The sequence below is a fragment of the Lygodium microphyllum genome, chromosome 3, assembly GCF_053477565.2.
Source record: "Lygodium microphyllum isolate KBCC chromosome 3, Lygodium_microphyllum_v1.1.10, whole genome shotgun sequence".
Classification (NCBI taxonomy): domain Eukaryota; kingdom Viridiplantae; phylum Streptophyta; class Polypodiopsida; order Schizaeales; family Lygodiaceae; genus Lygodium; species Lygodium microphyllum.
The window spans coordinates 80,612,886-80,639,687 of NC_141137.1; the positions used below are offsets into that span (position 1 = coordinate 80,612,886).

At 41.9% G+C, this 26,802-nt stretch overlaps 1 protein-coding gene across 1 annotated transcript in view; it reads right to left on the reverse strand.

The window, feature by feature from the left end:
* Positions 1-26,802, reverse strand: part of LOC148038551 (binding protein) — a 67,920-nt gene that overhangs the window by 21,245 nt on the left and 19,873 nt on the right. The window contains exon 3 of the mRNA XM_087673445.1: positions 4,377-4,585. Within this exon, the coding sequence (XP_087529571.1) occupies positions 4,377-4,585 (209 nt within the window). The remainder of the gene's footprint in view (positions 1-4,376; positions 4,586-26,802) is intronic.

Sequence of the window (26,802 nt, forward strand, 5' to 3'; positions counted from 1 at the left end):
CCAACACGTCCACATACTCTGATGGTGTGGGCTAGTGGCATGGGAGTCGAGATGCCAACCCTTGGGATGTGGTCATGACCCAAAGTGTCGCTAGCTCCCAAGCTCAAGGGCGAACCCATTTGGCTCTATGGCTAGGAGGTGAGTCTGATATCCAATCCCTTTTATTTGTGGATATGGCTTGTGTTGTGTCTCTTGCGCAAGATGGATGCTAAGGGGATGTTTCACTTGTCATTATCCTATTTCATTTGCTAATTATTCATGTATGCATTATGGGAAATATGGGCTCAAAAAGGGGCTTTTAGATTAACAAATAATGACTTCCCTAATTAAAAGAGATTTGAGATGTACCAATGGAGAGGGGGTGATGTGCACATTTTATCCACCTTTTTTTTCCCTCGGAACTTATCATGAGGACATGTATTTTTGAAACCTCACTCAACATGTGGATTAATTTTTAATCACATGATTAAGTAAATGTTGCACATGTGAGGTGAAATTGAGTTAGAGTAAATTTATGAGCCTAGGACCCGAGAAAACACGGGATACCAAAGGCAAAAGTTGCCATAAGTTCTGCCACACAGGTACTTGATGGTATCTGGTGCCAGTTGTTGGCCTAGGTCCTTCATTTGGCCATAAGTGTCAGTTGGTGACGCTAGAGAAGTGACATTTAATGGTATCTACCACCAATCTGATAGTCAAAGATGGTGCAGAGACACTCAGGAATGGAAGTTGCCCAGCCAATTTAATTATTGGCCAATTAGATCATTTTTCAAGGCACTGAAATAATTATTAGATTAATTTTCAGTAATTAAAAACTGAAAATTAATATTTAATTATGGATAATGCTGGAAAAGCTATTTGGAAAGACTATCACTTGTCAAAAATGCCCATGCAAGTTTAAAAAACGTCTTAAGAGGCTAGAGAGAGGCATTTTAGTGTATTCAACCTGTAAGAGAGAGGGAGGAGATGTTGCTGGTCTGATTTGTAGCCATTGGAAGACCTTATAAGGTAACCAAGGGCAAGAGAAGACCAATCAACAGCAGGTGACAGCATCTGCAGGCTGTTGAGATAGGGCAACAACAGTAAATGACTGATTTTCTTCAATTTTTTGCATCTACAAGCCATTGAGACAAGGCAGCAACAGTAAATGACTGATTTTCTACAGTTCTTCAAGAAGAGAGTCTGAATTTTCTCTCTCCTCAACATTTTTTCTCATCTCCCAGCCTTTCTACAGCCTTGCTTCAAAGATTACAGGATTGAGATTACCAGAGGCTGAGAAATTTCAGATTTCTCTACTGTAAACCCTAATCTGCAGAGCAGAAATTAGAGTTTAGCAGTAGCCTTGGGAAATGTGCCAAAAATTGGAAGCTCCAAGACTTGGATTCAACAAGGTTGAAGCTATTTTTAGTCAAATTCAAGACCAGGAAATCAATGAATTCAAGGCATTTCCCATCTCCATCAAAGGGAGTGAAGACCAATTGATTGCCCGAATCAAGGGGCAAATTAGATTGAAGACTTGCTGGTCATTTTGGACAGCAAGGGGAGTTGGAATACCGAAAGGGATTGGGAGAATCCCATTGTACATCAACTTCTTTTCCAATTAAGTTAAATAAATACCAAAAGGGGCGCCAATTTTAAAGCCAATAGGATGTCCATTGTCCAAGATTGTAAGTTAATTTGCGTTTCTCAGTTTTGCAATAAATGTTGTTGGCTATAACTAAGTTGTAATCAAGGAATTCCCACCCATCCATGAAAGGAAGGCTTGTTTCAAAACCACTACAAGTAAACTTGTCCCCTCACCTCCACCTTTACCATTCATCCCCGCCTTCCCAAAAAAAAAACAAAAACAAAAACAATGAGACTTTTACCTCTTATATCATTGTCCCCATGTTAGGTGAGCCCAACTAAGCATCCAAAAGGTGGAAGGTAAAATTTTAATTTTTCCATTGTCTATGTCTTTGCGTTTCTATTGTGGTCGTACATTTTGTGTTTTCTCAATGCAAACCCTAGCAGCTTCTTCACATGGTATCAAAGCTCATGCTATCGCAAAGAGTATCCTCCATATATTGTGGAGTGCTAGGTTTTGTACAAGGCACACAAACGACTCGTAACCGAATCACAATGTCTCAATCACCTTCTTCTCAGGACCCCATGATGTCTTATCGAGCTTCTCCATCATTAGAGGCCTTGAGGCGGCATAATGAACTTAATGAGAAAGAATCTAAGGAAGCACCTTTGTAAACAAATCTGCAAGATTATCCTCCATCTTGCACTAAACCATATCAATGGTCTCATCCAAGATCTTCTCCCAAATGAAATGGTACCGAATCTCAATGTGCTTCGATCTAGCATGAAACACAAGGTTCCGTGCCAAAGCAATGCAATTCTCATTGTACCAATGGCATGTCATAGGACCTTTCTAAGGACAGCCAAGCTCTCCTACTAACCTCTGAAGCCATACCGTCTCACGTGTGGTAGATGGAGCCACTCTATACTCCACCTCTGTGGAAGTAAGGGCAACAATGGGTTGCTTCTTGCTACTCCACAAGATAACACCTGCACCCAAAGTAAAGCAATATCTTGTCGTTGACCTTCGGTGGTCAACATCTCCATGACAATCTGAATCTGCCCATCCTGTAAGAACCAAAGGGGAATCTTGAGTACTTGCTAGATTGTGAATACCAAGATCGAGGGTCTCCCTCAAGAATAGCAAAAGGGGTTGTGATTCTCTTGTAGTTGTGGAACTAGCTATAGCTGGGGAGCAAAAATTAACATTAGTGATTGAGGAGGAGGTAAGGGTGCTTGGAGAAGAGGGGGGTATATCATGGGTCCTTTCCCATACCCTTGCTCTACTTGAATAATAGGTTAATGCGCTTTCAAGCAAATATTCCCCTATTGATAGGAAGGTTATCTTGCTTTCATTCAAATGCAATGAGTGATGTTGATTTCTCCCCATGCTCCCCATGCTTTGAACACTAACCCTGTAAAGTCATTACCAACTTTATAAAATCCCCCTTCAATTGGAGAATTTGTTAACAGTCTTCACATTAGAAACACCAATATGTCTAAAGAGCACCAAACTTTATCCGAGCATTCTTTAGGTTTGGACCTCTTTTTAAATCTGTACTATATTTGCATAGAAGTTTTCAAAGCTACCATTTTAGCTTCTACAGCTTGCTAGTATATACCACTTTTCCAATCATGTACTTTTCATCGATATAAACGTTGAAGTCCACTTTCATGTTATGATTAGGTTTTTTTCGAGTGGTCCTATTGGGCAATATAAGAGCCAATATGTGCTAATTATTAATTTTCCAAAAGCAATATTGGTTGGAGGCCTTGTACTAAAAAATGGTTATGCTTTGGCACCTCTGAGTTGAAAAAACCTACGTTATGCTTTGGCAAGGAAAATAGTCGAATCTTGGGAACAAAACTGGCCCACCCTACTATTGTGAGATGTTTATAGAGAACTAATGGAGCATCAAGTCATCATGCAACTCTCTTTGGTGGACCCCAAGTACATCATGCAACCCTCTTTGGTGGACCCAAAGTACCACCTGTATAGACTGAAAAATATAAATTGTTTTGGAGGCTTTGTAGTGCAAAATGGAATATAAAAAATTGTCGTTTTAAGATGCAATATAATTGGGCACTTTTTGCGTCAGATGCTAGAGTGGCTGCAAGGGAACAAAGAGACATGCAATGATGACCATGGACAAAAGACTAATCCAGGTTTGGCTGGTTGCAGATAAAAACAAACTCATTTTAACAACCAGATGCAGTTCACATATCCCACCATAGAAGAATACTGCAATAGATGAAATACAATGACTACATCTGCATTACATACGTGTAGGCATGCACAAATGCAAATCCAAACATTGTATTTACATGAATGAAATACATGTGAATCTAGATGATTGTGCATGCATGTATTTTTTATTGGTGTTAGCATATCCACATGCACGATTCATGTTCATGCTACCGAGTATATAACACACACACAAAAGTTAGCCACAACAAATAGGCTGACCACCAAAAGAAGAGAGACAAAGTCATGCCTCGCCTCCAACTAAACACAAAACTTAATTTCACATCACACGTAGTCGCTGACAGAGATACAATAAATTTTCACAGGTTTAACCATCAGCAACTAAGTTCAAAAAATCATTTAAAAACATCCTTCCTTACTTCGACTTTAAATCAGTCACCAGAAAATGAATCATAATGTTAACCAAAAAAATGTCTTTCAAATCAATACATTTTCAACATCACCAATTTTTTCAAATACATGCACGTGAAAGCTACAAATGTGTTTGTGACCAAACAATTTCTCAGGTTTTGGAACTGAACAGACATATATACTAGAAGTTTACCTTCATTTTGGCCTTGTTGAGACTCAGTCTGAGAAGTACGATAATGAAGTTCACCAGCCAAGGTCTTGACTGGCAGAACATCAGAAGGGTCTACAAAGTTAGCTTGGTTGTCTTCCTCTCTTAACAAGGAAGAGCGCTTGACCTTTTTTTCATAATATGCTTCAAGGTTATCTTCCCCCTTTTGTCCAGGCTTGATTCCAAGGACCTGCCTGCATAGATGATGGAGACATGATGCAACAAGAATGGCATTTTCCAGCACACAAACAGGTACAAGCAAGCAAGAGTGCAAACGCAAGCACATACACCATACATACTGCTTTTCTGTTTTAGTTTTTAGTGATACCATATCTTACTGTGTTGAAAACCCCAAAACCACTCGACATGAAAGAATCACCCAAGATTCGGGCATGGCAAAGAATAGGAGGTATTAGAATCTCTAATTCATCATAACCACATTGAAACATTGCAAGGAGATCAGAATATACTTTCTCTGCGTGTTAAACATGTTATGAATGGCTACACATTTGGACCTGTCTGTAAGAGGTAAGTTTTCTTAGTTTATGCACACATAAGACATGTCATATGAGCTCATCAATGGAAGTATAGCAATGTTTGCAGTCTATCAGTCTTTGCTCACGACACCTAGGAGCTTTCCTCCAAGTTATGTGCTAAGGAAAGCGCCAAAGGAGTCTTGCACTTCCAACTGATACACAATGTGCCAATGGATTGTTTACCATTATAGATTAACACACAAAACCTTAAAGAAAATGAATGACCATTGTTTACTCCTGACCAAACATGAATGGGCATGGCCTAGCATAAATAGTAAGACTGTAAGTCGTTTTGCTTGGTCTACTACCCCTACATGAAACTGTCCAACCTGATCAAGAAATGTGTAGATCTGCTTCGGAGTAACTCTACTCTGCCTATGCCCATGTCCGTCCAGGGGATGACCAAATCTCTAACGCCTACTCTCAGATCTTGGAACAACATAAGGGTCAAGGATTTGGAGTGCTGTCATAGAACAGCCTGAGAAAAAGCCCTCATAAACAAGTCTGCCAACTTATCCTCCATCTTGCAATGAACCACATCAGTAGTCTCATACAAGATCTTCTTCCAAATGAAATGGTACTATATTTCAATGTGCTTCGACCTAGCATGGAATACGGGATTCTATACCAAAGCAATGCAACTCTCATTGTCACAATGAAGTGTAGAGAGACCTGTCTAAGGACAGCCAAGCTCTCCTAACAACCTCCAAAACCACACTATCGCACATGTGGTAGAAGATGCTACTCTATACTCCGCCTTTATAGATGATAGAGCAATTGTGGGATACTTCTTACTACTCCAAGAGATATTCTCTACATCCAAGATAAAGCAATAACCTGTTGTTGAGCTCTTGTGATCAACATCACCAACGCAGTCTAAATCCATCCAACCCTACAAACGAAAGGTGGAATGTCTTGTACTTGCTGGATAATAAATACCTAGGTCAAGGGTCCCCCTCAAGAACCACAAAATCCTCATAGCAACCTGCCAATGAGCCAACATGGGGCCTTAAATAGAGGAAATGCATAGAAATGCACACTAGACTTTCAGAGCTTTAGTATCTTCGTCAAACTCTGACAAAAGCTCACAACCAGGAGATGGCAAATTAACATGACCAAATAGGGCAAGCTAACAAATGCAGCATGAGATAGAATGGTATGAACCTTCTCCTAAATAGTCCTATTCATACGCTCTACAACACCATTTTGAGGCAAATTATGAGGGGCAGTGAGCTCCCCCTTTAGCCCTTAGTTGTCACAAAAGGCCGAGAAGGCCTTTTGACACATTTCCCACCATTGTCAAAGTGAAGACACTTTAATGTCCTTCTAGGTCATATTTTCAAGAAGTGCCAAGATTTTTTTAAACTTATCTAATGCCTCGTCTTTACGACGGATAGGGTAAACCTATACTCTACATGTGACATCATCAACAAACGTGATAAAATATTTATTTCCCCTTAGAGACAACCCTAGTATCTCACATACATCTAAATGTACCAACTCTAAGGGTGAAGACTTTAACAAGAGAGACTTTTTTTGTGACGTTTGAGCATGCTTACCAAATACACAATGATCACAATGGTCAAAATCAACATACCTCAAACATGGTAAATAACCCAAGAAAGCACTTTCATTCCAATTTAACTCATGTGTCACAACTGGCCATACTTGGCTGCTCCGTTACAGCAACAGCAGGGTTACACACACTAGATACATGTAACGAATACAAAGTGTCACTCTTAGAGCCTTTAGCAACAATCCTAGATCCCTTATATCTTCCAATAGCCATTCCCAAAAGTGATGTGATAGCCTTCATCATCTAACTACCCTCTACTTATCAAGCTCTTCTTGAGCTAGGATACATGCCTCACATTATGCAAGGTGAACATTGAACCATGCTGAAATGCAAACTGCACATTGCCAATCCCTGCAATGTCCCATGCATAGTTGTCCCCCAAGTGGACAACACCATGTCTACCACCACTGTAGTCAGAAAGCCACTCATAGTGTGGTGTCACATGGAAAGAAGCACGTGAATCAAGAATCCAAGTGTGCATGTCATCATCAAAATCTGCAATCAATGACTCTGCACTGAAATAAAGAATACAACATTTATGTGAATCAAGAATCCAAGTGTGCACGTGAATCAAGAATACAACATTTATTACAAAATTGAGAAATGCAAATTAATTTACAATCTTGGACAATGGACACCCTGTTGGCCCCAAGATTGACGTCCCTTTCGGTATTTATTTACTTAATTAAAGAAGAAGATGATGTACAATAGGATTCTCCCAATTCCCTTTCGGTATTCCAACTCCCCTTGCTGTCCAAAAAGACCAACAAGTCTTCAATCTGATTTACCCCTTGATTCGGCAATCAATTGGCCTTCACCCGCTTTGATGTAGATGGAAAATGCCCCAAATTCATTGATTTGTTGGTTCCTCTGTCAGAGTGCAGTGATGCGGAAGCGTAGAACAAAGACTAAGAGAGAGTGAACATAGAGAGAAAAGAGAGAGAGAAAAGGAGACAGTGTAACGCAAAAAATCTGCAGTGTAGTATGTTGTATAGGAATGCAGAAATATACGTGGGTGCATAGAAAATATCTGTGTGTGTCTCTGCCTTGAGGACCTCAATCTCCGTTAGCCCGGGTGTTGTCCGTCTCTGCAATCTGTCTCTGTCAAATCTCAAGATCAAAATATGATCAAGTGGTGGATCGGTCTGCTATAAATAGAAGAAAACAATCACAAAAAAATTGGCAGAAAACAAGTCGGCTGCAATTAATGCAGTCGACTATCCAAATAAAACTGTCTGGCCGTTGTTGTGCCACGTGGCACCTGTCCGACCTGCTAACGTGGCATCCTGCGCATCCTGCACTGTCCATACTGGACGTGACCAAGGAATGACTCGCTAACACCCCTCCTCAGATCCTGGACAGGGCAGAGGATTGAGGGATCTGGAATGTTGCCGAAGAGAAGCCTGGGGAAGCGCCTTCGTGAACAAATCTGCAAGATTATCCTCCGTCTTGCAGTACTCCACATCAATGGTCCCATCCAAAGGCTTCTCTCGAATGAAGTGATATCTCAATGCGCTTCGTCCGGGCATGGAATACAGGATTCCGTACCAAGGCAATGCAACTCTCATTGTCACACCGCAGAAGAGTAAGACAAGTTTGGGGGCAGCAAACCTCCTCCAACAATCTCCGAAGCCACACAACCTCACATGTGGTGGAAGACGCAGCCCGATACTCCACCTCAGTAGAAGAAAGAGCTACTGTGGGTTGCTTCTTGCTACTACTCCAAGAGATAATACCTATACCCAAGGTAAAGCAGTAGCCTATAGTAGACCGCCGGTGGTCCATATCGCCAACCCAATCCGAGTCGCTCCAACCTATAAGAACAATATCTAAAGCATCTGTACCTGCTAGATAAGAAATCGCTTAGTTAGAGGTCCCCCTCAGATACCGAAGAATCTACAGGGCAGCCTGCCTATGTATCTGTTTGGGTTCACTCATGAACCCTACCAAAAGACCTACGACAAAACAAAGATCAACACAAGTGTTGAGTAGCCAAATCAAGAATCCAATCAACCGACGGTAGCAGGAAGGATCTGTCAAGGGAGAATCTAAGTGTGAAGTGGCCTTCCAGTTCGGATCCATAGAAGTAGAAATGGTCCGACAAGTCTCCATCTCAAAAGTCACTAAGAGCTCCTGAATATATCTTTGCTGAGAGATAAAAATCCCCCTCTAAGACTGATAAATCTCATGACCCAAGAAGAAATGAAGAAGCCCCAAATCCATCATCTCGAATGTCTGATGTAAAGCTGTCTTGGTCTCTTGGACTTTCTGTGCAAGATCCCCTGTCAAAATCAAATCATCAACATACAACACAAACAACACACGACTAGCTTCGAAAGTGTGCACATAAAGCTGCAGATCAACCATGGAGCGCCAATATCCCAACTTTGACTGAAGAAACAAGTTAATCTTCTCGGTCCATGCACGTAGAGCCTACTTGAGGCATAAAAGGCCTTCTTCAAATTGTAAACTTTCCCATACAAGAATCCAAAGCCACGAGGCTGCTCGACATAGATCTCCTCCTGCAAGTCACCGTTGAGAAAGGCCGACTTCACATCCAACTGATAGACAGACCATCTCCTATGGCCGGCCAAGGCAACAACAGCTCGAATAGTCGCCATACAGGCAGTGGGGGCAAAAGTATCATGGAAGTCAATGTCTGGGCGCTGAGCAAAATCTTTAGCAAGGCGAGCCTTGTGCTTGTCCAAAGAACCATCGCTAAGGTACTTAGTCTTGAAGACCCACTTAACACCAATCACCTTTTTGTGAGAGGGACGAGGCACAAAAGACCAAGTGTCATTCCTCTCAATAGCCTCCAACTCAGCTTCCATAGTCTTCTGCCAATGGTCAGACTGCAAAGCCTCCTTCACTAAAGTGGACTCTCGATCCTGCATAACACGGGTCATCAAACAATAGTTAGAGCAAACAAACTCCGAAGAATATGCTTGATTCCTCCGTGAACTCCACGGTCCATCTTGCGGTTCCCACTCCTCAAGGACCCCCTCGATCCCTAAATCTCAAAGGGTGTCAAGGGCCCAATGAGGAGGAGGCCAGATCTCTCCCCATCGCTCTCCATCTACTGAAGACTTGGGAACATCCACCGGCGGAAGCTCCTCTGGGGTGGCCAATGGAAGGGAAGACTCTAAATCAGAAGAAGAATCTCCATCAAGAGACTCTGGCTCCAAAGAAACTATCTCGAGAGCCCAACTCTCCCCGGGATCTCCAAGGACAAAGTGCTCCTCACCCCCTTTTGTGGTTGGAACTTCCACGAACCGTACATCTCGGCTCGTGTAGACATCCCGCTTGGTAGGATCAAACAGACAATAACCTTGGGATTGGGAGCTGAAACAAAACCTGTCGTCGAGAAGCCGCCTCCAACTTGTCACGGTACGTCTTCGGAATGTACACATAGGCGTCACATCCAAAGATCCTCAAATACGAGACATCAGGCTTAGTCCCAAAGTAAGCCTCAAAAGGTGTCATCCTGTCAACAGCCCCAAGTGGAAGATCGATTGAGGAGGTGAACTACAATAGCCACGGCCTCAGCCCACAGAAACTAAGATGTCTGTCAGTGCTCCATCATGGTGTGCGCCATCTCAATTACACTTTGGTTCTTCCGCTCCAAAATGCCATTCTCTTGAGGAGTGTTGGTGTTAGCAAATTCCTAGTGAATGCCCCTATCTGCACAAACACGAGCAAACTCATTAGACATAAATTCACCGCCCGTGTCTAAACACAAGGTCTTCAATCACTGGCTAAATCAATTCTCCTCAAAGAGAAGCCAATCCTTGAAGTGAGAGAAAGCCTCCGACTTCAATGTTAAGAAATAGGCCCATGTCATCCTGCTATAGTTATCTACGATCAACATGAAGTACAAGCTCCCCTTCAAGGACTCAGTCGTCATTGGGCCACACAGATCCATAGATACAAGCTCCATAAGTGAAGTAGAGAGCCTCGAAGCTTTGTTGAAAAATCGCATCTCGATGCAGTTCCCACGAATGCAGGAGACACATGGCTGATGGCTCACCACTATGTCTTGCAAACCTCGGACAAACGAACTCACGACGCCTTCAGAAGGTACTCATAGTTCAGGTGGCCAAATCGAGCATGCCATAGCTCGAACTATGTCTGAGAGGTAAGAAGAAGAGAGGTAAGAGCTGTAGAAAACGTAATTTGTAGATGTCATTCTTCTCATACCCTGCAAAGAGAACCTTCCCCGATCCACGATCAAGGACCCGAATAGTATCACTGTCAAACTTCACCAAGAGACCAAGAGCACAAATCTTATGGACCGAAAGCAAGTGATACCCTAAACCTGACACATGCAACACTTCGGAAGTGTGGATACCACCATGTCCATCTGGAATAAGCTGCATCTCACTCCGTGCAACAATGGACACACAAGAGTTGTCTCCAATGAGAATCTGCCCACGCGAAGGTCATAAATGGGCAACACCAATGAGAGAAGGAGTCATGTGCCGTGAGGCACCACTGTCCACGATCCACTCTCTAGCTTGGGGAGCTGTCATCGCAGCATCAGAAGTCTTTAGTGTAGAGTCCTCAATAACTGCTAAGTATAGAAAAGCGGTTGATGAGGGTGCACCCACTGCTCCAGAATCTTTCGTGTCCTTCTTCTTGGTGTCCTTCTTTTCTTTGTCGGAGCAATCCTTCTTCCAATGATCGGTCTTACCACAAATATGGCAAGTCGATTCCTTCTCCTTGTCCTTCTTGAATTTGTTGTCCTCCTTCTTCTTCTTCTTGTGGTCCTTTCCCTTCTTCTGAGAGGCTTGACCAACCAAAGCCTCTGATTTGGAAGCATTATGTCCCTTCAATTGTTCCTCTTGGTCCAAGACCATAGCAACCAACTCTTCCCACCGAAGAGTCAACTCGCGCCCTGATGCCATAAGAGTAGAATAAAAGATGCTGAATCGTGGCGGCAACTGCGACAATAAAGTGATCGTCATGTCTTCGGAGGAAATAGACTTCCCCGCATTTTGAATCTGCATCTGAAGCTGTCGAAGCTTGTTGATGCGTTCCCAAAGCGAAGAAGACTTATTCACAGACAAGGTCCACATCTGCACCTCCAAAGAAACCCTCTTCATCAAGGTTATCCGGTTATACATCTGGTCGAGCTCTAGCCATATCTCTCAAGCCACTGTCAAGTGCTCAATGTGAGTTATCACGGCTATAATATAAGACAGAAAAAGAAAAGAACGAATCCTGGTATTCAGTTTGTCCCAATGAGACTGGGTCCTAGTCAACTCTGCACGAGCACTGGAAGAGAGTTTGAACTCATCTATCACCGACAGCCGATTGATCTCCTCCACATCACAAGCTCTACCAAATCATAAGACTCGAGAATGGCCGACATCATCACGCGCCAAATGCAGTAATTGTCACCATCAAGCTTCTAATCTGATGGAAGAGCCGGTAGGGCAAGCACCCTCCTGTCCATGGTCGCCTGGAACTCCAAGTCAGTCTGTGAAGACATGTTCACCTCCAATACCTGCACAAACGCAAAAGCAGCCCCCTCTGACTGTGAAAATATAGCCTATAAGGGCTTGTTCCTCCACTTCCCAAACCTTCTTCAATCACCAGAGGCGATAAAAAGGTAAAATCTGCAATGGAAGGCCTAAAACAAAACCTTCCTCCCATTCAAACAGCAATAACCTGCAGCAACTTCATCAACTAGACTCCTTTCCCGCACACCCATGCTCGCTTCAGCCTTGATCCAATGCGCAGCCCTCCCACTCACCCTCGAATGCTGGAAACGCAGCCTTGTGTCGCGCTGAAATCTCCTCCTCAAGTAGATTTAGCACTCAGTCAATCCGTCTTCACCGCTCTGATACCATGTCAAAGTGCAGCAATGCAGAAGCATTGGACAAAGACTGAGAGAGTAAACATAGAGAGAAGAGAGATATAGAGAGAAAAAGAGACAGTGTAACACAGAAAATCTGCAGTGTAGTATGTTGTATAGAAATGCAAAAATATACACAGGTGCAAAGAATGATAATCAACAAGTCTCCCCCTTCATTCTTCATGTATAGAGTGGGAGCAGTTAGACTGTTTTTGAACCCTTTGCTAGCCAAATATGCATCAATTTTAGAGTCATACACGAGGAGCCTATTTGAGGCCATAAAGAGCTTTGTTTGGCTTGCATACCATGTGCTCTTTTCCCTTAACCACAAACCCTAGAGGTTATAATGCATAAACATCCTCATGCAAATCCCCATTCAAGAATGTTGTCTTAATGTCCAACCGATGTACCTTCCAACCATAATTTGCAGCCATCGCGATTACACATCTCACCGTACTCATACGGGATGTAGGAGCAGAAGTTCTCTTCATAATCTATGCCTTTCTTCTATGCATAGCCTTTTGCTACCAATAGTGTTGTGTACCTATCAATGTACCATCAGCCTTGCGTTCGAGTTTAAAAACCCATTTTGTGCCAATGCCCTTCTTGCCAAGTGGTAAATCCACAAGATCCCATGTAGAGTTAGTGGCAACAGTCTAACTCATCCTACATGGCCTACATCCAATGTACATCTTGCCGAGCTTCATCCAAGGAAGTAGACTCATCATCAAACAACAATGAGCTCATAAATGCATGCTCAGCACAATCATCTACTTCCGTAAAATCAGCCAAATGGACTCCCCCAGCATCATGTGCTACATGTCTAGCAGTCCCTTCTACTGTGTTGAGCTAAAGGAGCATCCATTTAACTACCCTAGAGAGTTTGTAACAGCCATCTCGAGACTGTTTTCACTGCATTTACAGCAGCCCTTTGATGTTGTACTACATGTGGCAAAACCATCATCAATACTCTGTTGTTCAAGCGCATATGGTGCAACAACAGCTTGCTGTTTTATGTCTGTTCAGCCATTCACAACAAACACAAACTCCAAAGAGACTGACAAGAGACCCTCAAAGACATCACCAATGTCATGGGTGGCTGACATTTGAAACTGGTCCTGTGAAAATGCAGCATTTTCAACAAATATGACATCCCTACTCATAAAAACTTTATTTGTGCATGGGTCATACAAGTGATAGCCCTTGCTTTCTGAACTGTAGCCAGTAAATATGCATTTTACAGGATTGTCATCAAGCTTTCCACAAAGCTCTTTCGGAACATGTGCATAGGCTATGCAACCAAACACCCGAAAGTAGTCAACCTTGGGTTTCTTAGCATGCCAAGCTTCAAATGGGGTGGTGATCGTCTTTAGTGCCTTAGTGGATATACAATTCACACATTATTTGCACACTAAAGGCCTTCTAACCAAAATTTATGAGGCAACTCCTTGCTTTTGCGCATACAACGAGTCATCTCCATAAGAGTGCAATTCTTCATTTCAGCAACACCATTCTATTGAGAAGTCATTCTAACATTGGCTTGATGCGTAAGTCATGATCAAGCAAATATGTCTCAAAAGCAAGAGACATGTACTCCCCCCCCTCCCCCTCTATCCGTGCAAAGTGTATGCACTTTCAAGCTAGCTTCAGCCTCAAGCTTTGCAACAAGATGTTTAAAATGCATAAGCACATCAGATTTTGCTTTCAACCCATACATCCATGTATACCGAGAGTAGTCATCAATAAATGTAACAAAGTAAAGATGACCTCCAAATGCACATGTCCTCATGGGACCACAAACATCAGAGTGAATAAGTTGTAATTTCCAAACAACACACACTTCGCCATCCTTTTTTAAGGCAAATCTGTGCATCTTGCCCAAAATACATTCCTTGCATGCACGAGGAGGTGGAGTCTCAATCGGAGGCAATACATCTACCATATGACACCTTTGAAGGGTCATCAAACTCTCAAAACTCATATGTCCATACCGAGCATGCCATAGCTCCACATTATGCATAGTGGGCAATAAGAGTAGTGACTACCAGAGCATCATGAGACTCTGCATCATAGGTATCCAACAAAAACAAACCCTTATATAGGGTCCCAAATAGCCTAATTGCATAATCCATCTCCCTATCTTTGACAATGCATTTGTCATCCTCAAAGATGACCTAAAATTCATGCTTCTTAAAAGCGGAGACAGACAACAAGTTCTTTGTAATGCCACGCACAAACAAGACATTTAGAAGTATGAAGTCAGAACCATCTGCAACAGTAATAGTGACTGTCCAATGCCACAAACATCATAACTGCCGATGTTCGCACATGTAATATACTTCCCAACAGGGGCTGAATGAAAAGATAAAAACAAACACTTCCTAGAAGTGATATACTTTGAAGCTCCACTGTCAAAGTACCATGTTTGTTGTGTGTAATGCTGAATCAGCCATTGAAGAATCGTAATTGCAAGGCAGAAATACATGGTTCTCCTCCACAAAGTTGGTTGAAGCATCACTATCAATAGATTTCATGGCTAATGTCTCTTGAACAACCAAACCGGAGTCCTTTTTCTTCTCTTTGGCTAATATCTTCTTGCAATAATGACATTTCCCCTTCTTTTTAGACTTTTCTATGTCTTGGATAGCCTTATCTTATGGCTATCCAACATCACCCTTTTGCTGATTTTTTGCATCTTGCTTGAGTTTTCCTTTGCCTTTGGACTTGGAAAACATAGCCGCATCTCCTAAACGCAATGCAACATTCTTCCAAGTATGTTCCTCTTACAACAAGAGGCCTTCCAACTCCACAAATATAAGGGGCTACTACCCCCTTCCCCTCAAAGACAACATCAAAGAGGTGCGAAAACCAAGATATGACTCTGGAAGATATTTTCCCCCTTCTTTTTAGACTTTTCTATGTCTTGGATAGTCTTATTTTATGGCTGTCCAACATCACCCTTTTGCTGATTTTTTGCATTTTGCTTGAGTTTTCCTTTGCCTTTGGACTTGGAAAACACAGCCACAACTCCTAAACGCAATGCAACATTCTTCCAAGTCTGTTCCTCTTGCAACAAGAGGCCTTCCAAATCCACAAATGTAAGGGGCTACTATCCCCTCCCCCTCAAAGACAACATCAAAGAGGTGCGGAAACCAAGATATGACTCGGGAAAAGAGTTCAATGTGATGTTTACCAATTCAATATCCTGAATAATTTCATCTACATTAAGCAACTGCTCACCCAAATCCTATATGTAAGTAAGGTAACCTATCATGCTATCACCCTCATCCATGTTCACATTGGCCAACTCTCTACGGAGATAAGATATTCTAGTCTCGTTACATGCTGCAAACCTACACTCAAGTACATCTCATGTTGATTTTAAGGTCTTACAAGACTAGATGTGTGGAATGATTGATCTTTTCACTAACAAGGCAATCAAAGAACGTGTATATACATCTTTTGAGTCTCATCTCCTCTCATCCTCGATAGGAGGGGGAAGAAAGGACAGCAACACCAGCAGCTTGTCCTCTAGCGTTACGCTGAGTTGTTTGAGGTGCAAGACCTCCTAGTCGCTGCAAATCACCAGTAACATAGTCCCACAAGTCCTTTGCTACAAGAAGGTTGCGGACCATAAACCTCCACAATGGATAGTTTGATCCATCAAGTTTGTCCTCCTAAGTGACAATACCAAGAATGTTGCTTTGATCATTGGTTCCCTGACGTGCCATCCTGTCAATAATGGACAAAAATCTACAGCCAAATACTTCTCTACTAAAGTATAAATCGTACTCCTCAAAGTACCAAAAATCCCCTCGAGACTATGCAACAAGTACCAAACCATCATACAAATACCAAAGTGTTCCCAATTTGACCCAAATCAACACTCAGCCAAGAAATAACAGTAATGCACTGTTGTACCATACATGCCTTGTAATGTGTGCCTTCAAAAGTACAAATTACAGCAACTTGATGCCAATTCTTACCAAAATTTATTGAATTTTCCCAAAATTTTCTACTCAATCTGACTGTAACAGCAATTAAATATTGTTGTACTGCTTGTTTGCTGCCTAGGAATGCATGTCGGGCAAAAGTCCCAAATTGTATCAACAACGAACAGCAATTGGAATCTACCTCAAGATACATGCCAAAGTCTCTAGGACAAAAAGCCCCAAATTTTTTGTACAAATGTTGATGAAATTGTGCAATGTCAATGTTTGCAATGAAAATTCGCACGTGGGATTGCAAATTGATCAAAAGCCCCAAAATGCTTGGCAAGAATGTCAAAGAAATTGTGAAATTTCTTTGAACTGGTTGTCAATTTGAACTTCGGGAGTGAAATTTTACCAAAGCCCCAATTTTCGGGCGGTACGAGCTGAAATTTGGAAAGAGATGGCCAAAATCGATGAAAATTTGCAAAATTTTCCCCAAAAAAAAACACTGAATCTGAAAATTTTGGGCTTCTGCACTTTTTAGGGTTTGCAAAAAACCGCAAGCAGGGTTGAGAATATAGCGGGCAGAGGTGAGAAAATAAGGGGCAGAGTTGAAAAAAGCAGCAGCTCCTCCAAAATAGTAACTCCTCGGGTTGCATGCAGGCTGTGTGCGCGACTGCGCATAGGGTTGTGGGCAGGCTGAAAACAACAACGGCTCGTCCTTCTCTTCCTCGGGAAGAAGAGAGTTGGCTAACAGCAACAGGACCCTAGGCGGAGCAACACCAATTGGCAGTGCTTGAACTAAATCTGCGCATAGAACCTTGCTCTAATACCAAATGTTGGAAAATGACAGCTAGCTATAGAGGAAAGAAAAGAGAGACAATGAGAGTGTGTTGAAGCAAAAGACAGAGTGTACTTGCTGAACTAAAAGAATGAGAATGAAAGGTACAAGATAGGTCTAAGATAAACCTAGCTCTAACTCAACTAGAGTTAACTAACTTTAACTCTAAGAGTGGTGACACAACTCATAATTTTATGATGGAGATTTTGCTAAGCTAAGAATGAATGCGACTCATAACACACACAAAGAGAGTAAAGAGCAATAGAAAGAGGAGAGTGAGCATGACACACTTGATGTTCGGTACAAAGACTAGTGTATCACTTTTTAGGTTTTGATAATATATATAAAGTACAAGAAGTATAAGGGTGTGTTCACACCCGAACACGATAAAGGCACGGTGAGCCTTTATTTCCAACAACCTCCCACCTAAAGGCAACGTGCCTAAAGGGAGAGAGAAGAACCAACTAAGTCTATGTATGCACAAAGCTGAAATACACATATATTATCCATAGAAACATGAAACAGGGAACAGGAACAGGAAACGGACGAGACAGGGACGGGGATGGGGATGAGGATGCCAAACCTAGGGAACGAGGACGTGGGAACGGAAATGACATTTAAAAAATTAAAATTCATGAAAAAAAATTAATATTTCACTCATAATCCATGTGGACTTTGGAGTGTTAAAACCAAGGTATATAATCCACAAGAACAAATCATTTTAAGTTTTAACTTTAAGATATCATACATCATTCGAAAACTACTCATTAGAAATTGAATTGCAACTTATAAGGCTCAAGAGGTAAGCTATTCAATTATAAAATGCATAATACACATGCTATAAATGATAAAACAATGAACAATAAACTAAACTTTAAAGTCTAAGCTAAAAGAACATGCCCATGGTCTCATTGCCGAAAAACTTAAAAGATTACAAATATAAAGTCTAATCTTTGAAAGAACATGCTCATTGCCTCAAAAAAGACTACAAATATAAAGTCTAATCTCTAGACTAAAGCAAAATGCGGCATGCCAAAATAGCCCAAAAGGCAACTGCAAGACTGCAAGTACTAATATAATATCAGAATGGCACAACTGCCGAAGTGTCACACTGTCATCAATGATCATAATATCATATACAATGTACATGTGTCATGTGTCATGAGACTCATGATAAGTAAACTAAATCAAAGATCGTCATCATGATCTAAGGATACTCTAGCTGCTCCTGAAGTGCCAGCCTCATCATCATGTATACCATGAATTGCTACATCTCCCTCAACATCAACATGTGTCTCCTCTTCTTGCTGCATCTCCCACTTTGTGAATAGATCGGGCTTTGTTGTCATACTGTTATATAACATCCTCAAATTAGCACTAACAAATACTAGATCATTTGCCCTCTCCACACCAAGACGATTCCTCTTCTTTGAAAGCAATGTGAGCGTATCTACTCCACAATTTCTCCAAACAAGAGGAGCTAACTGACTGACTCAAAATACGGATGGCTAGTTGCTACAACTCAGGACCATCCCAACCATAGTCCTCCCACCACAAAGCTGCCCCAATCTTACAACGATCCTCCTGTGCATCCCCATAACCAAAAGAACCCCGAAAGATCCTATAACATGAAAGTTGATCTTTGATCTTTCGTCCAGTGCCATGATCAGGCACTAGACAAGACAATATAAGTCTCCATGAATCCATAACCTCAATATCATTCTCCTGACCCTTGCCCTGTAACTCTAGATCCACAACAAATGTAGTTGCATACATTGGTGAGCTATAGGAGTTCCACCTCGTCACAACTAAATGGCGTATCTCCTCATATGCCTCATCATTTTGTGCCAACTCCTGCAGTTTTTCATTCAGCCTATCCATAGCCTCATATACCTTGCCAATGCAAGGTTACATAGCATCCACAATCCTCGATAAATGCACAATAGGTGATACCATAGCATCTATCCGCTTTATATCATCCCAAAAAGTGGAGTTATTTGCTTTCTCCAAGCATAAGATACTTGTAGGAGTATCTGCCAATGTTGATGACGTGAACTCATCACTAGGAAATAGCTGCCTCAAGGCACCACTGCATTCTCTTAATCTGCATAGCATCAAGAAGTTAAAGGCAAATCTGATATCAGAGCATTTTAATAGTGTCTTCTTCGACCGCAAATAGAAGTGACTCCATTTTTAGCCCACATACTCATTCTAGTCACTGTTGCTTGCTCAACAAGACGCTTTTCCTTGTCGAGTAAATTGGTGAGTAGGGTCTCTGATGATGGAGGTACATACGAAGGGCCATACTCACCAATCTTCTTGCACATCAATTTAAAATACTCTGACCTAGCTGCACGAAATTGAATATGGTCATGATAAAAAAAACGTGCCATTGATGTATTCACCTCTTCCTTCTTCTTGGGATCCCAACTAGCATCAAGTGTGCTCTGTCTACGTGCAACATGTGGCATTGTTGATGCCATGGCCGATGCAATGCCTGCAGTAGGTGTGGAGGTAGCACTTCTTGATACTGACCCTGCTCTAGACATATCTGATGGGCTCACAAAAGTTGCAGGGTTAACTACAACACATCGTGGTCTAGATGCAAGATAAGCTTGTTGACCTGCTATATGGTCACGAAGCTCTCTTTGCTTCTCCAAGGTCACATTCAGACAAAACTGTACCTCTAAATGTGGCCCATGTAGGATATGAGCTCGAACTTCATTATGCATAAAACGGAACAAGTGACAATTGGTATTCCATATTCTAATATTTAAGTAACTTTAAAAAATTAAAATCAATAAAAATTCGAAATACAAATGCTCGGCTCAATGGATTACCTTGTTTGCTCCACTAGTTCGCTTGTATGAGCAAAGCTTGCAAGCCATGGTCGGGATCCTCCACCACTCAATGGACGGTAAGCATTTACTTCTTCCCACCATGACCAATCATCGGACCTTCTTCCTCGACCACCAGTTCGACGAGCAAGCCGGGAAGATGAAGCCATTTCAGGCTGAAAATTAAAATAAAAATGGCTCGAGAGCAATGAGAACTCATGTTACATTAATGAATGTAACTTATAGGGAAACAGTACGAGAGATGACCGTCCAGGGGCCTTGGGCGTCCGTACAAGATTCAAGGGGCTTAGGAAGCAAGTGAGTTATAAATTAGCATAACTCGCTAGAAATTGACGACTAGTAGGAGACACGTTTTTTTCTTCCGGCATCTTCCTAAGTGTGGCCGGGTGGCGAAACGAGAGCTCTCTCGTGCTTCCTTATACTTAGCGACTGCAAAAAGACAGTCCTGCTATACTGGTATCAAAGCCATTTGTGACCTGGAGACAGGTGCCGCTGCTAAGGGCCGTGTCTAAAGCTCAGCCCGCATCTCAATACACGTGGCCAATGACATCCGCCCAATTGTTCATTTTTCCCCTCTTCGGGTTACCCGAAAGGGTTGTTCTCCCAACACAAAGAAAAGGGGGATATTCGCACTGCGGCTGAGACCCCACATCGTGGGAGCCTAACACCCACTCGATCGCGAGTAGCTGATTAACGCAAACGCTTGCGATCTCGCAACTAGAAAGAAGATGAATTTTCTACCAGTTTGCCCATGGATGCTTTTTACAGCCTTGGACACCACACTGAATTTCGGGAATTTCCAGCGTGCTGAAAACTAGAATTAGACTGACGTAATACAGGGAAGTGCCCCACCTTTGCCTGCAAATTTCTTACATTTTCTTTCTAATTCCAACGTATAGATGGAGGAGAAAGAGAGGGAGGGGGCAACGGAAGGCTCTAGTTCCGGGGATCACCCTATGGTGGATCCCCATGAAACTGAAATGCAAGAAGAACACTGGGAAGAATTTTTTGCTACACGAGAGCAGTTTGATGATTTAACATGCTCGTGTGCAAGCACATGGGGTTCAAATGGAGTTGCTAACTCAAGCACTCACCGAAATAAAATCCCAATTAACCTTATTGTTAGAAAGGGCTGAAAGGGATAAAAGTAAAGCAGAGGCCTCAGATATTACATCTTCATCGAAAGATGTAGATGTGGCTATAGGAGACCCAAGGGAACCCCACCAAAAGCTGAGGGAGATAGCTCAGTGTTAAAAGATATGAAACCCCCTCAGTTTCATGGGGAGGAAAAAGATAGAAACAAAGATACTATCTCTAACTTTCTCCAAAAATGGGAGGATTTGCACAAATTTAAGAATACTCCACCACATCTTCAAGTGCTGGAGGCCAGTTTAACCTTGGGACCAAAGGCATATAAATGGTGGAGAACTTTAAAGAAGGCAAATAAAATACCTGAAACTTGAACTCAATTTGAATTGGTCTTTTTGAAAGAATTCCTTCCTGAAAATGAAATGGAAAGAAATTGGGAAGATTGGGATTTTGTCAGACAAAAGGGAAGACCTTTGCTGACATATCTTGAGGAGTATCATGAGATAATCCTCAAATTGGAAGGAATAGATGAATTTCAAAAGACAAGAGGATTTATAAGGGGACTAGATAAGGCTTGTAAAAAGAAAGTGAAGAGGATTTTACCTAAGACGCTTGAAGAGGCAATTAAATTTGCATTAATTGAATTTGAGACCTCAAAATTTGAGGGTAAATCCAAAAGGAAAATGCCATTCCTTAAGGGTAAGAAACAACCCTTTGAAAAGAGACAATATGTACGGCTGAAGCTAAGTCAAGATGACTTTGATAAGGCCAAAAAAGAAAGGATGCGTTTCAATTGCCTATCTCCTAACCATACTGCTTGGAATTGCCCTTGAAGAAAGAAGGGGAAAGATAAAGAAAAGGATAAGGACAAGGGCAAGGGAAAAGAGAAACAAATCCATATAGTACAGACCTTGGAATTAAAGGGGCAAGGTATAAATCTTTAGAGGTCTTGCACAAGGATGTACAACATAGGTGTTGTATGTCAACTTCCATGTGGCAACCTACCTTCGGGCCACATGATTTACTTAGAGTACATGGATCAATAGATGGGAAGAGGGTTAGAGTCGTGATTGATGACTCTGCCACCCACAATTTCATAAGTTATGTACTTGTCAAAAAGTTGAAACTTCCCAAACAAAAGAGCGAGTACCAATACATTGTTCGTATGATGTAAGGCCAGGATAACAAAATATGGGATACAGTGGTATCCAATTTGGAAATCGAGATCCAAGGATATAAAGATAAGCTTAGTTTCCAAATTATGAATATGGAAAGGGCCGATATCGCTTTAGGGAGGGAGTGGCTATGGGGATTGGAACCATCCTTAAAGGTAGTTATCATCATAATACACTGAAATTTGAAAGGGATGGTAAGACTTTTGTGATTCAAGGTGAACATGAAGTATCTGATAACCCTTTGATATGTTTCCTTGAAATACAGAAGTTGATGAAGAAGGAAACTTGTGAGGTCCCTGTACAGGACACTTTTACTTCTCGTAATATAAAGCAGCAATTTTCTTATGCTTGTGAGTTGAATGTAAATAATGAATTAAAATAATGAATTAAATGGTTTGTCAGATGAATTTAAAGATGTGTTTCCTTCTGACTTACCGAGTGGCCTTCCACCAAATAGGGGTGATGTAAATCACCCAATTGACATAGATAGGAATTCACACCTTGTTTCTAAACCACCTTACAGGCTAAGTGAAACACAGCACCAAGAAGTCGAAAGACAAATCAAGGATTACCTTGATAAGGGATTTGTACAACCCAGCAATTCACCTTGGGCTGATCTTGTCAGATCATGAAAGCATTAAGTGACTTAATGACCAATCGGATCTACAAGGGCATAAAGCCAGATGGGCCAAACTCCTTCAAGAGTTCGACTATGAGATAAGTTATAGAAAAGGAAAGTACAATATAGTGGCTGATGCACTCAGCAGAATGCCCATCATAAATGAATTGAGTTTTACTCAATTCACTTCCGATTTGCTTGAATCCTTAAAAGGGAAATGCCATGTTGATCCGGTATATTCCAACATATGGGAAGCAATTGAAAATGGGGATCCAAATGGAAGGGCCTCCACTGAGGAAGGAACATCTGAGGATGTTCAACAAGGAAATGGAGTATCAGGGGTTGCTCAATTGGGATTCAAGTGGAAGAATTTTACCGTTGATAATGGTTATTTACTCTACTAGGGTAGGGTATGTGTCCTGAAAGATGAAGAAATAAGGCACCAGATACTCTTTGAGTGTCATGATATCCCTAGTGCAGGACATCCAAGAGTTAATAAGACTTATAGTCTTATTAAAAGGCAGTTCTATTGGCCTGGAATGAATAAGGACGCCCTTGACCATGTGATCAAATGTAATAAGTACCAAGTTAATAAAGCTGAAAGATTGAAAATGGGAGGACTTCTCCACCCATTAGAGATTCCTTCGAGAAAATGAGAGAGTATCTCCATGGACTTTATTGTCGGGTTACCCAGGACACAGAGGGGGCACGACTCTGTGTGGGTGTTGTGGATAGGTTAACCAAAATGGCTAGGTTTATTCCAACTTCAACTGATGTTAAAACACCAGAATTGGCTAGACTGTTCATAGAGAACATATACCGATTGTATGGCCTGCCGGAAAATATAGTTTCTGATCGGGATAGAAAATATGATAGTCAATTTTGATGTGATGTATTTAGGAAGTTCGATACTAAACTTAGCATGAGCACGGCGGAGCACTCGCAAACTGATGGGCAAACTGAAAGGGTTAACCAAATCCTTTTGAGAGCATATGTAAGTAAAAGGTAAAGTAATTGGGAAGAGTATTTACTGATAGCAGAGTTTGCATATAATAGTGCCAAACACTCTTCCACTGGATATAGTCCATTTATGCTAGTATATGGGTTTCAGCCCAAAGCTCCTCATGTAGTAGCACTGCATAAGCAAAAAGTTCAGGCAACAAAGAATTTTTTGAAGGATATGAATAGTATGTTAAAATTTGCTCAAGAAAATATTTAAAAAACTCAAGACTGAGCTAGAGCTTATGCAGATCCTCACCGAAGAGACATCTCCTTTGAAGAAGGGAAATCAGTCTATCTTAAAGTGCCTGGACAAACTAAAACCATGAAAATGGGACGAAGTCTAAAGCTTTCACCCAGGTATTGTGGCCCTTTCACAATACTTAAAAGGGTAGGGAAACAGGCTTAGAAGCTCCAACTACCTACTGGTAGTAAAACACACCAGTTTTCCATGTAAGCAAGCTAAGAAAAAAGCTGGGTGATATGGATAATCTAATCTTAAATGATAAGATTGAGGAGCTATTCAATGACCAATCTATTCCACATGAACCAGAAAGAATTTTAAATGTTAGTAATAGACGAACAAGGCATACTATTTATCAAGAATGTCTAGTAAAATGGAGAGATTGTTCAGAAGAAAGCTCAACATGGGAGCGAGTAAGCACTTTAAGAAAAAGGCTTCCCAATTTACAATTAGACCTTTCATGTATCGTTTTCGAGGACGAAACCGATTCTTAAGGGGGAGGAAATGTTACATTAATGAATGTAACTTATGGGGAAACAGCACGAGAGATGACCGTCCGGGGACCTTGGGCACCCGTACGGGGTTCAGGGGGCTTAGGAAGCAAGTGAGTTATAAATTAGCATAACTTGCTAGAAATTGACGGTTGGCAAGAGGAGACACGTTTTTTCTTCCAGCATCTTCCTGAGCGTGGCTAGGTGGCGAAGAAGGGAGAAGACTCAAGAGTCAAGAGAGAAGAGAAAAGGAGAGAAGAGAGAAGGAGGAAGAAAAGAGGAGAAGAATAAAGAACTTGGAACTTGGAGAAGAAGGAAGACTCAAGAGAAGAGGAGAAGAAGGAAGAGAAGGGAGAAGGTCCACCAACCATCCAAGGAAGAAGGAAGAAGAGAAGGGAGAAGTGAAGAGAAGGAAGAAGGAAGAAGAGAGGTTGGAGGCGGGAGGAGACGAGGGGACTGGCGGCTGGCCACTGACGCGGGAACAGGGAACGGCAGGCGGACTAGTCACTAGGGGCGAAAACACGCAGACAATTGGACGGGAGCAGTAAGAAAGAGAGAGGTGGGCGGGAATGCACAGACGATCGGACGGGAGCAACAAACACCGGGCGGGCTGAAGGTAAGTGGGTGCCGCGTGGCATTCCTTATCTCGTTTCAGACAGGAAATGCGTTCCCTACTACGTTCCCTGTCTAAAACGGGACAAGGAACATTCCACAGATTTGCAACGCATCCCATGATGGCTTCGTGCCGGGGATGGCAATTCCACGTGCCGGGAGGCCATTCCGGCTGTTTCTTGTTTCTACCCCCATCATTTGGGGGCAGTGAGCAAACATTCGGTTGGGAGACCCTTCGTGAGAAGGTCTGCAAGGTTATCATCTATATGTACCCTGGCAAGCTCAATGCCCTTGCTATCAAGTTTATCCCTGAAAAGAAGGGGCCATTCTGGCTGTTTCTTGTTTCTACCCCCATTATCTGGCGGCAATGAGCAAACCACTCGGTTGGGAGATCCTTTGTGAGAAGGTCTACAGGGTTATCATCTGTATGTACCTTGACAAGCTCAATGCCCTTGCTATCAAGTACATTCCCGATAAAGTGATACTTCACCTGTATGTGCTTTGTCTTTGCGTGAAAGCCAGGATTCTGTGGTAGCATGATAGCACCCTGACTGTCACAGTGGAGGATAGAAACCTCTATAATACAAAGCTCTCTCACTAGACGTATAAAGCCTCTTTGCATGTCTCCATGGCAGCCACATTACCAGGATATGACATGTATCTGCTAACCACTCCCACCACAAATGCAATGTGAAGACGTGTAGCAGCCATAGCATACATCAAGCTACCAACAGCTGAAGCATAGGGTATCTTGGCCATTTCAACCTTTCTATCATCTAATGTAGGGCTGTCATCTGCACTAAGTTTCACATATGGAGGCAATGGTACACTAATGGCTTCCTCCCTCCCCCCCCCCCCCCCCTCCATATTGAAACGCCACAGAACTTTCGTGACATACTCTTGCTGTGACAGATAAAGAAAACCCTTTGATCTGTCTCTAAGTATACACATGCCAAGAATGTGATCTGCCTAACCAAGATCTTTCATATCAAAGCTATTGTGTAGACTTTGCTTCAAGGGATCCAAGGCATGAACATCCTTGCTTGCAATCAGCATGTCCTCCACAAACAAAACTAAGAGAATAAGGTTGCCATCTACTACCTTCTTGGTATATAAGCAGCGATCAACTTGAGAACGATGAAATCCCTGAGATTGCATGAATGTATCAAATTTGTGATACCATTCTCGTGGTGCCTACTTCAGCCCATACAAACTCTTGTGGAGTTTACATACCATGTGCTCTTTTCTCTTTGCAACAAAACCGTCAAGCTGCTACATATAGATCTCCTCATGCAAATTACCATGTAAGAAGGCGGTTTTTACATCCATCTGTATGAATTCCATGTCCTCAGATGCAACCAAGCCCAAGATGGTTCACAAAGTAGTCATTTTGACTACAGGAGAAGATTTCATCAAAATCAATTCCATGTTCTTGCTTATACCCTTTAACAACCAAGAGTGCCTTATACTTGGGCAAAGAACCAAAAGTGACTTTCATTTTGTAAACCCATTTGCAGGTTAGCACTTTTTGTCCTTTTGGCAAATATACCAAATCCCAAGTGCCATTCTTCATGAGGGATTC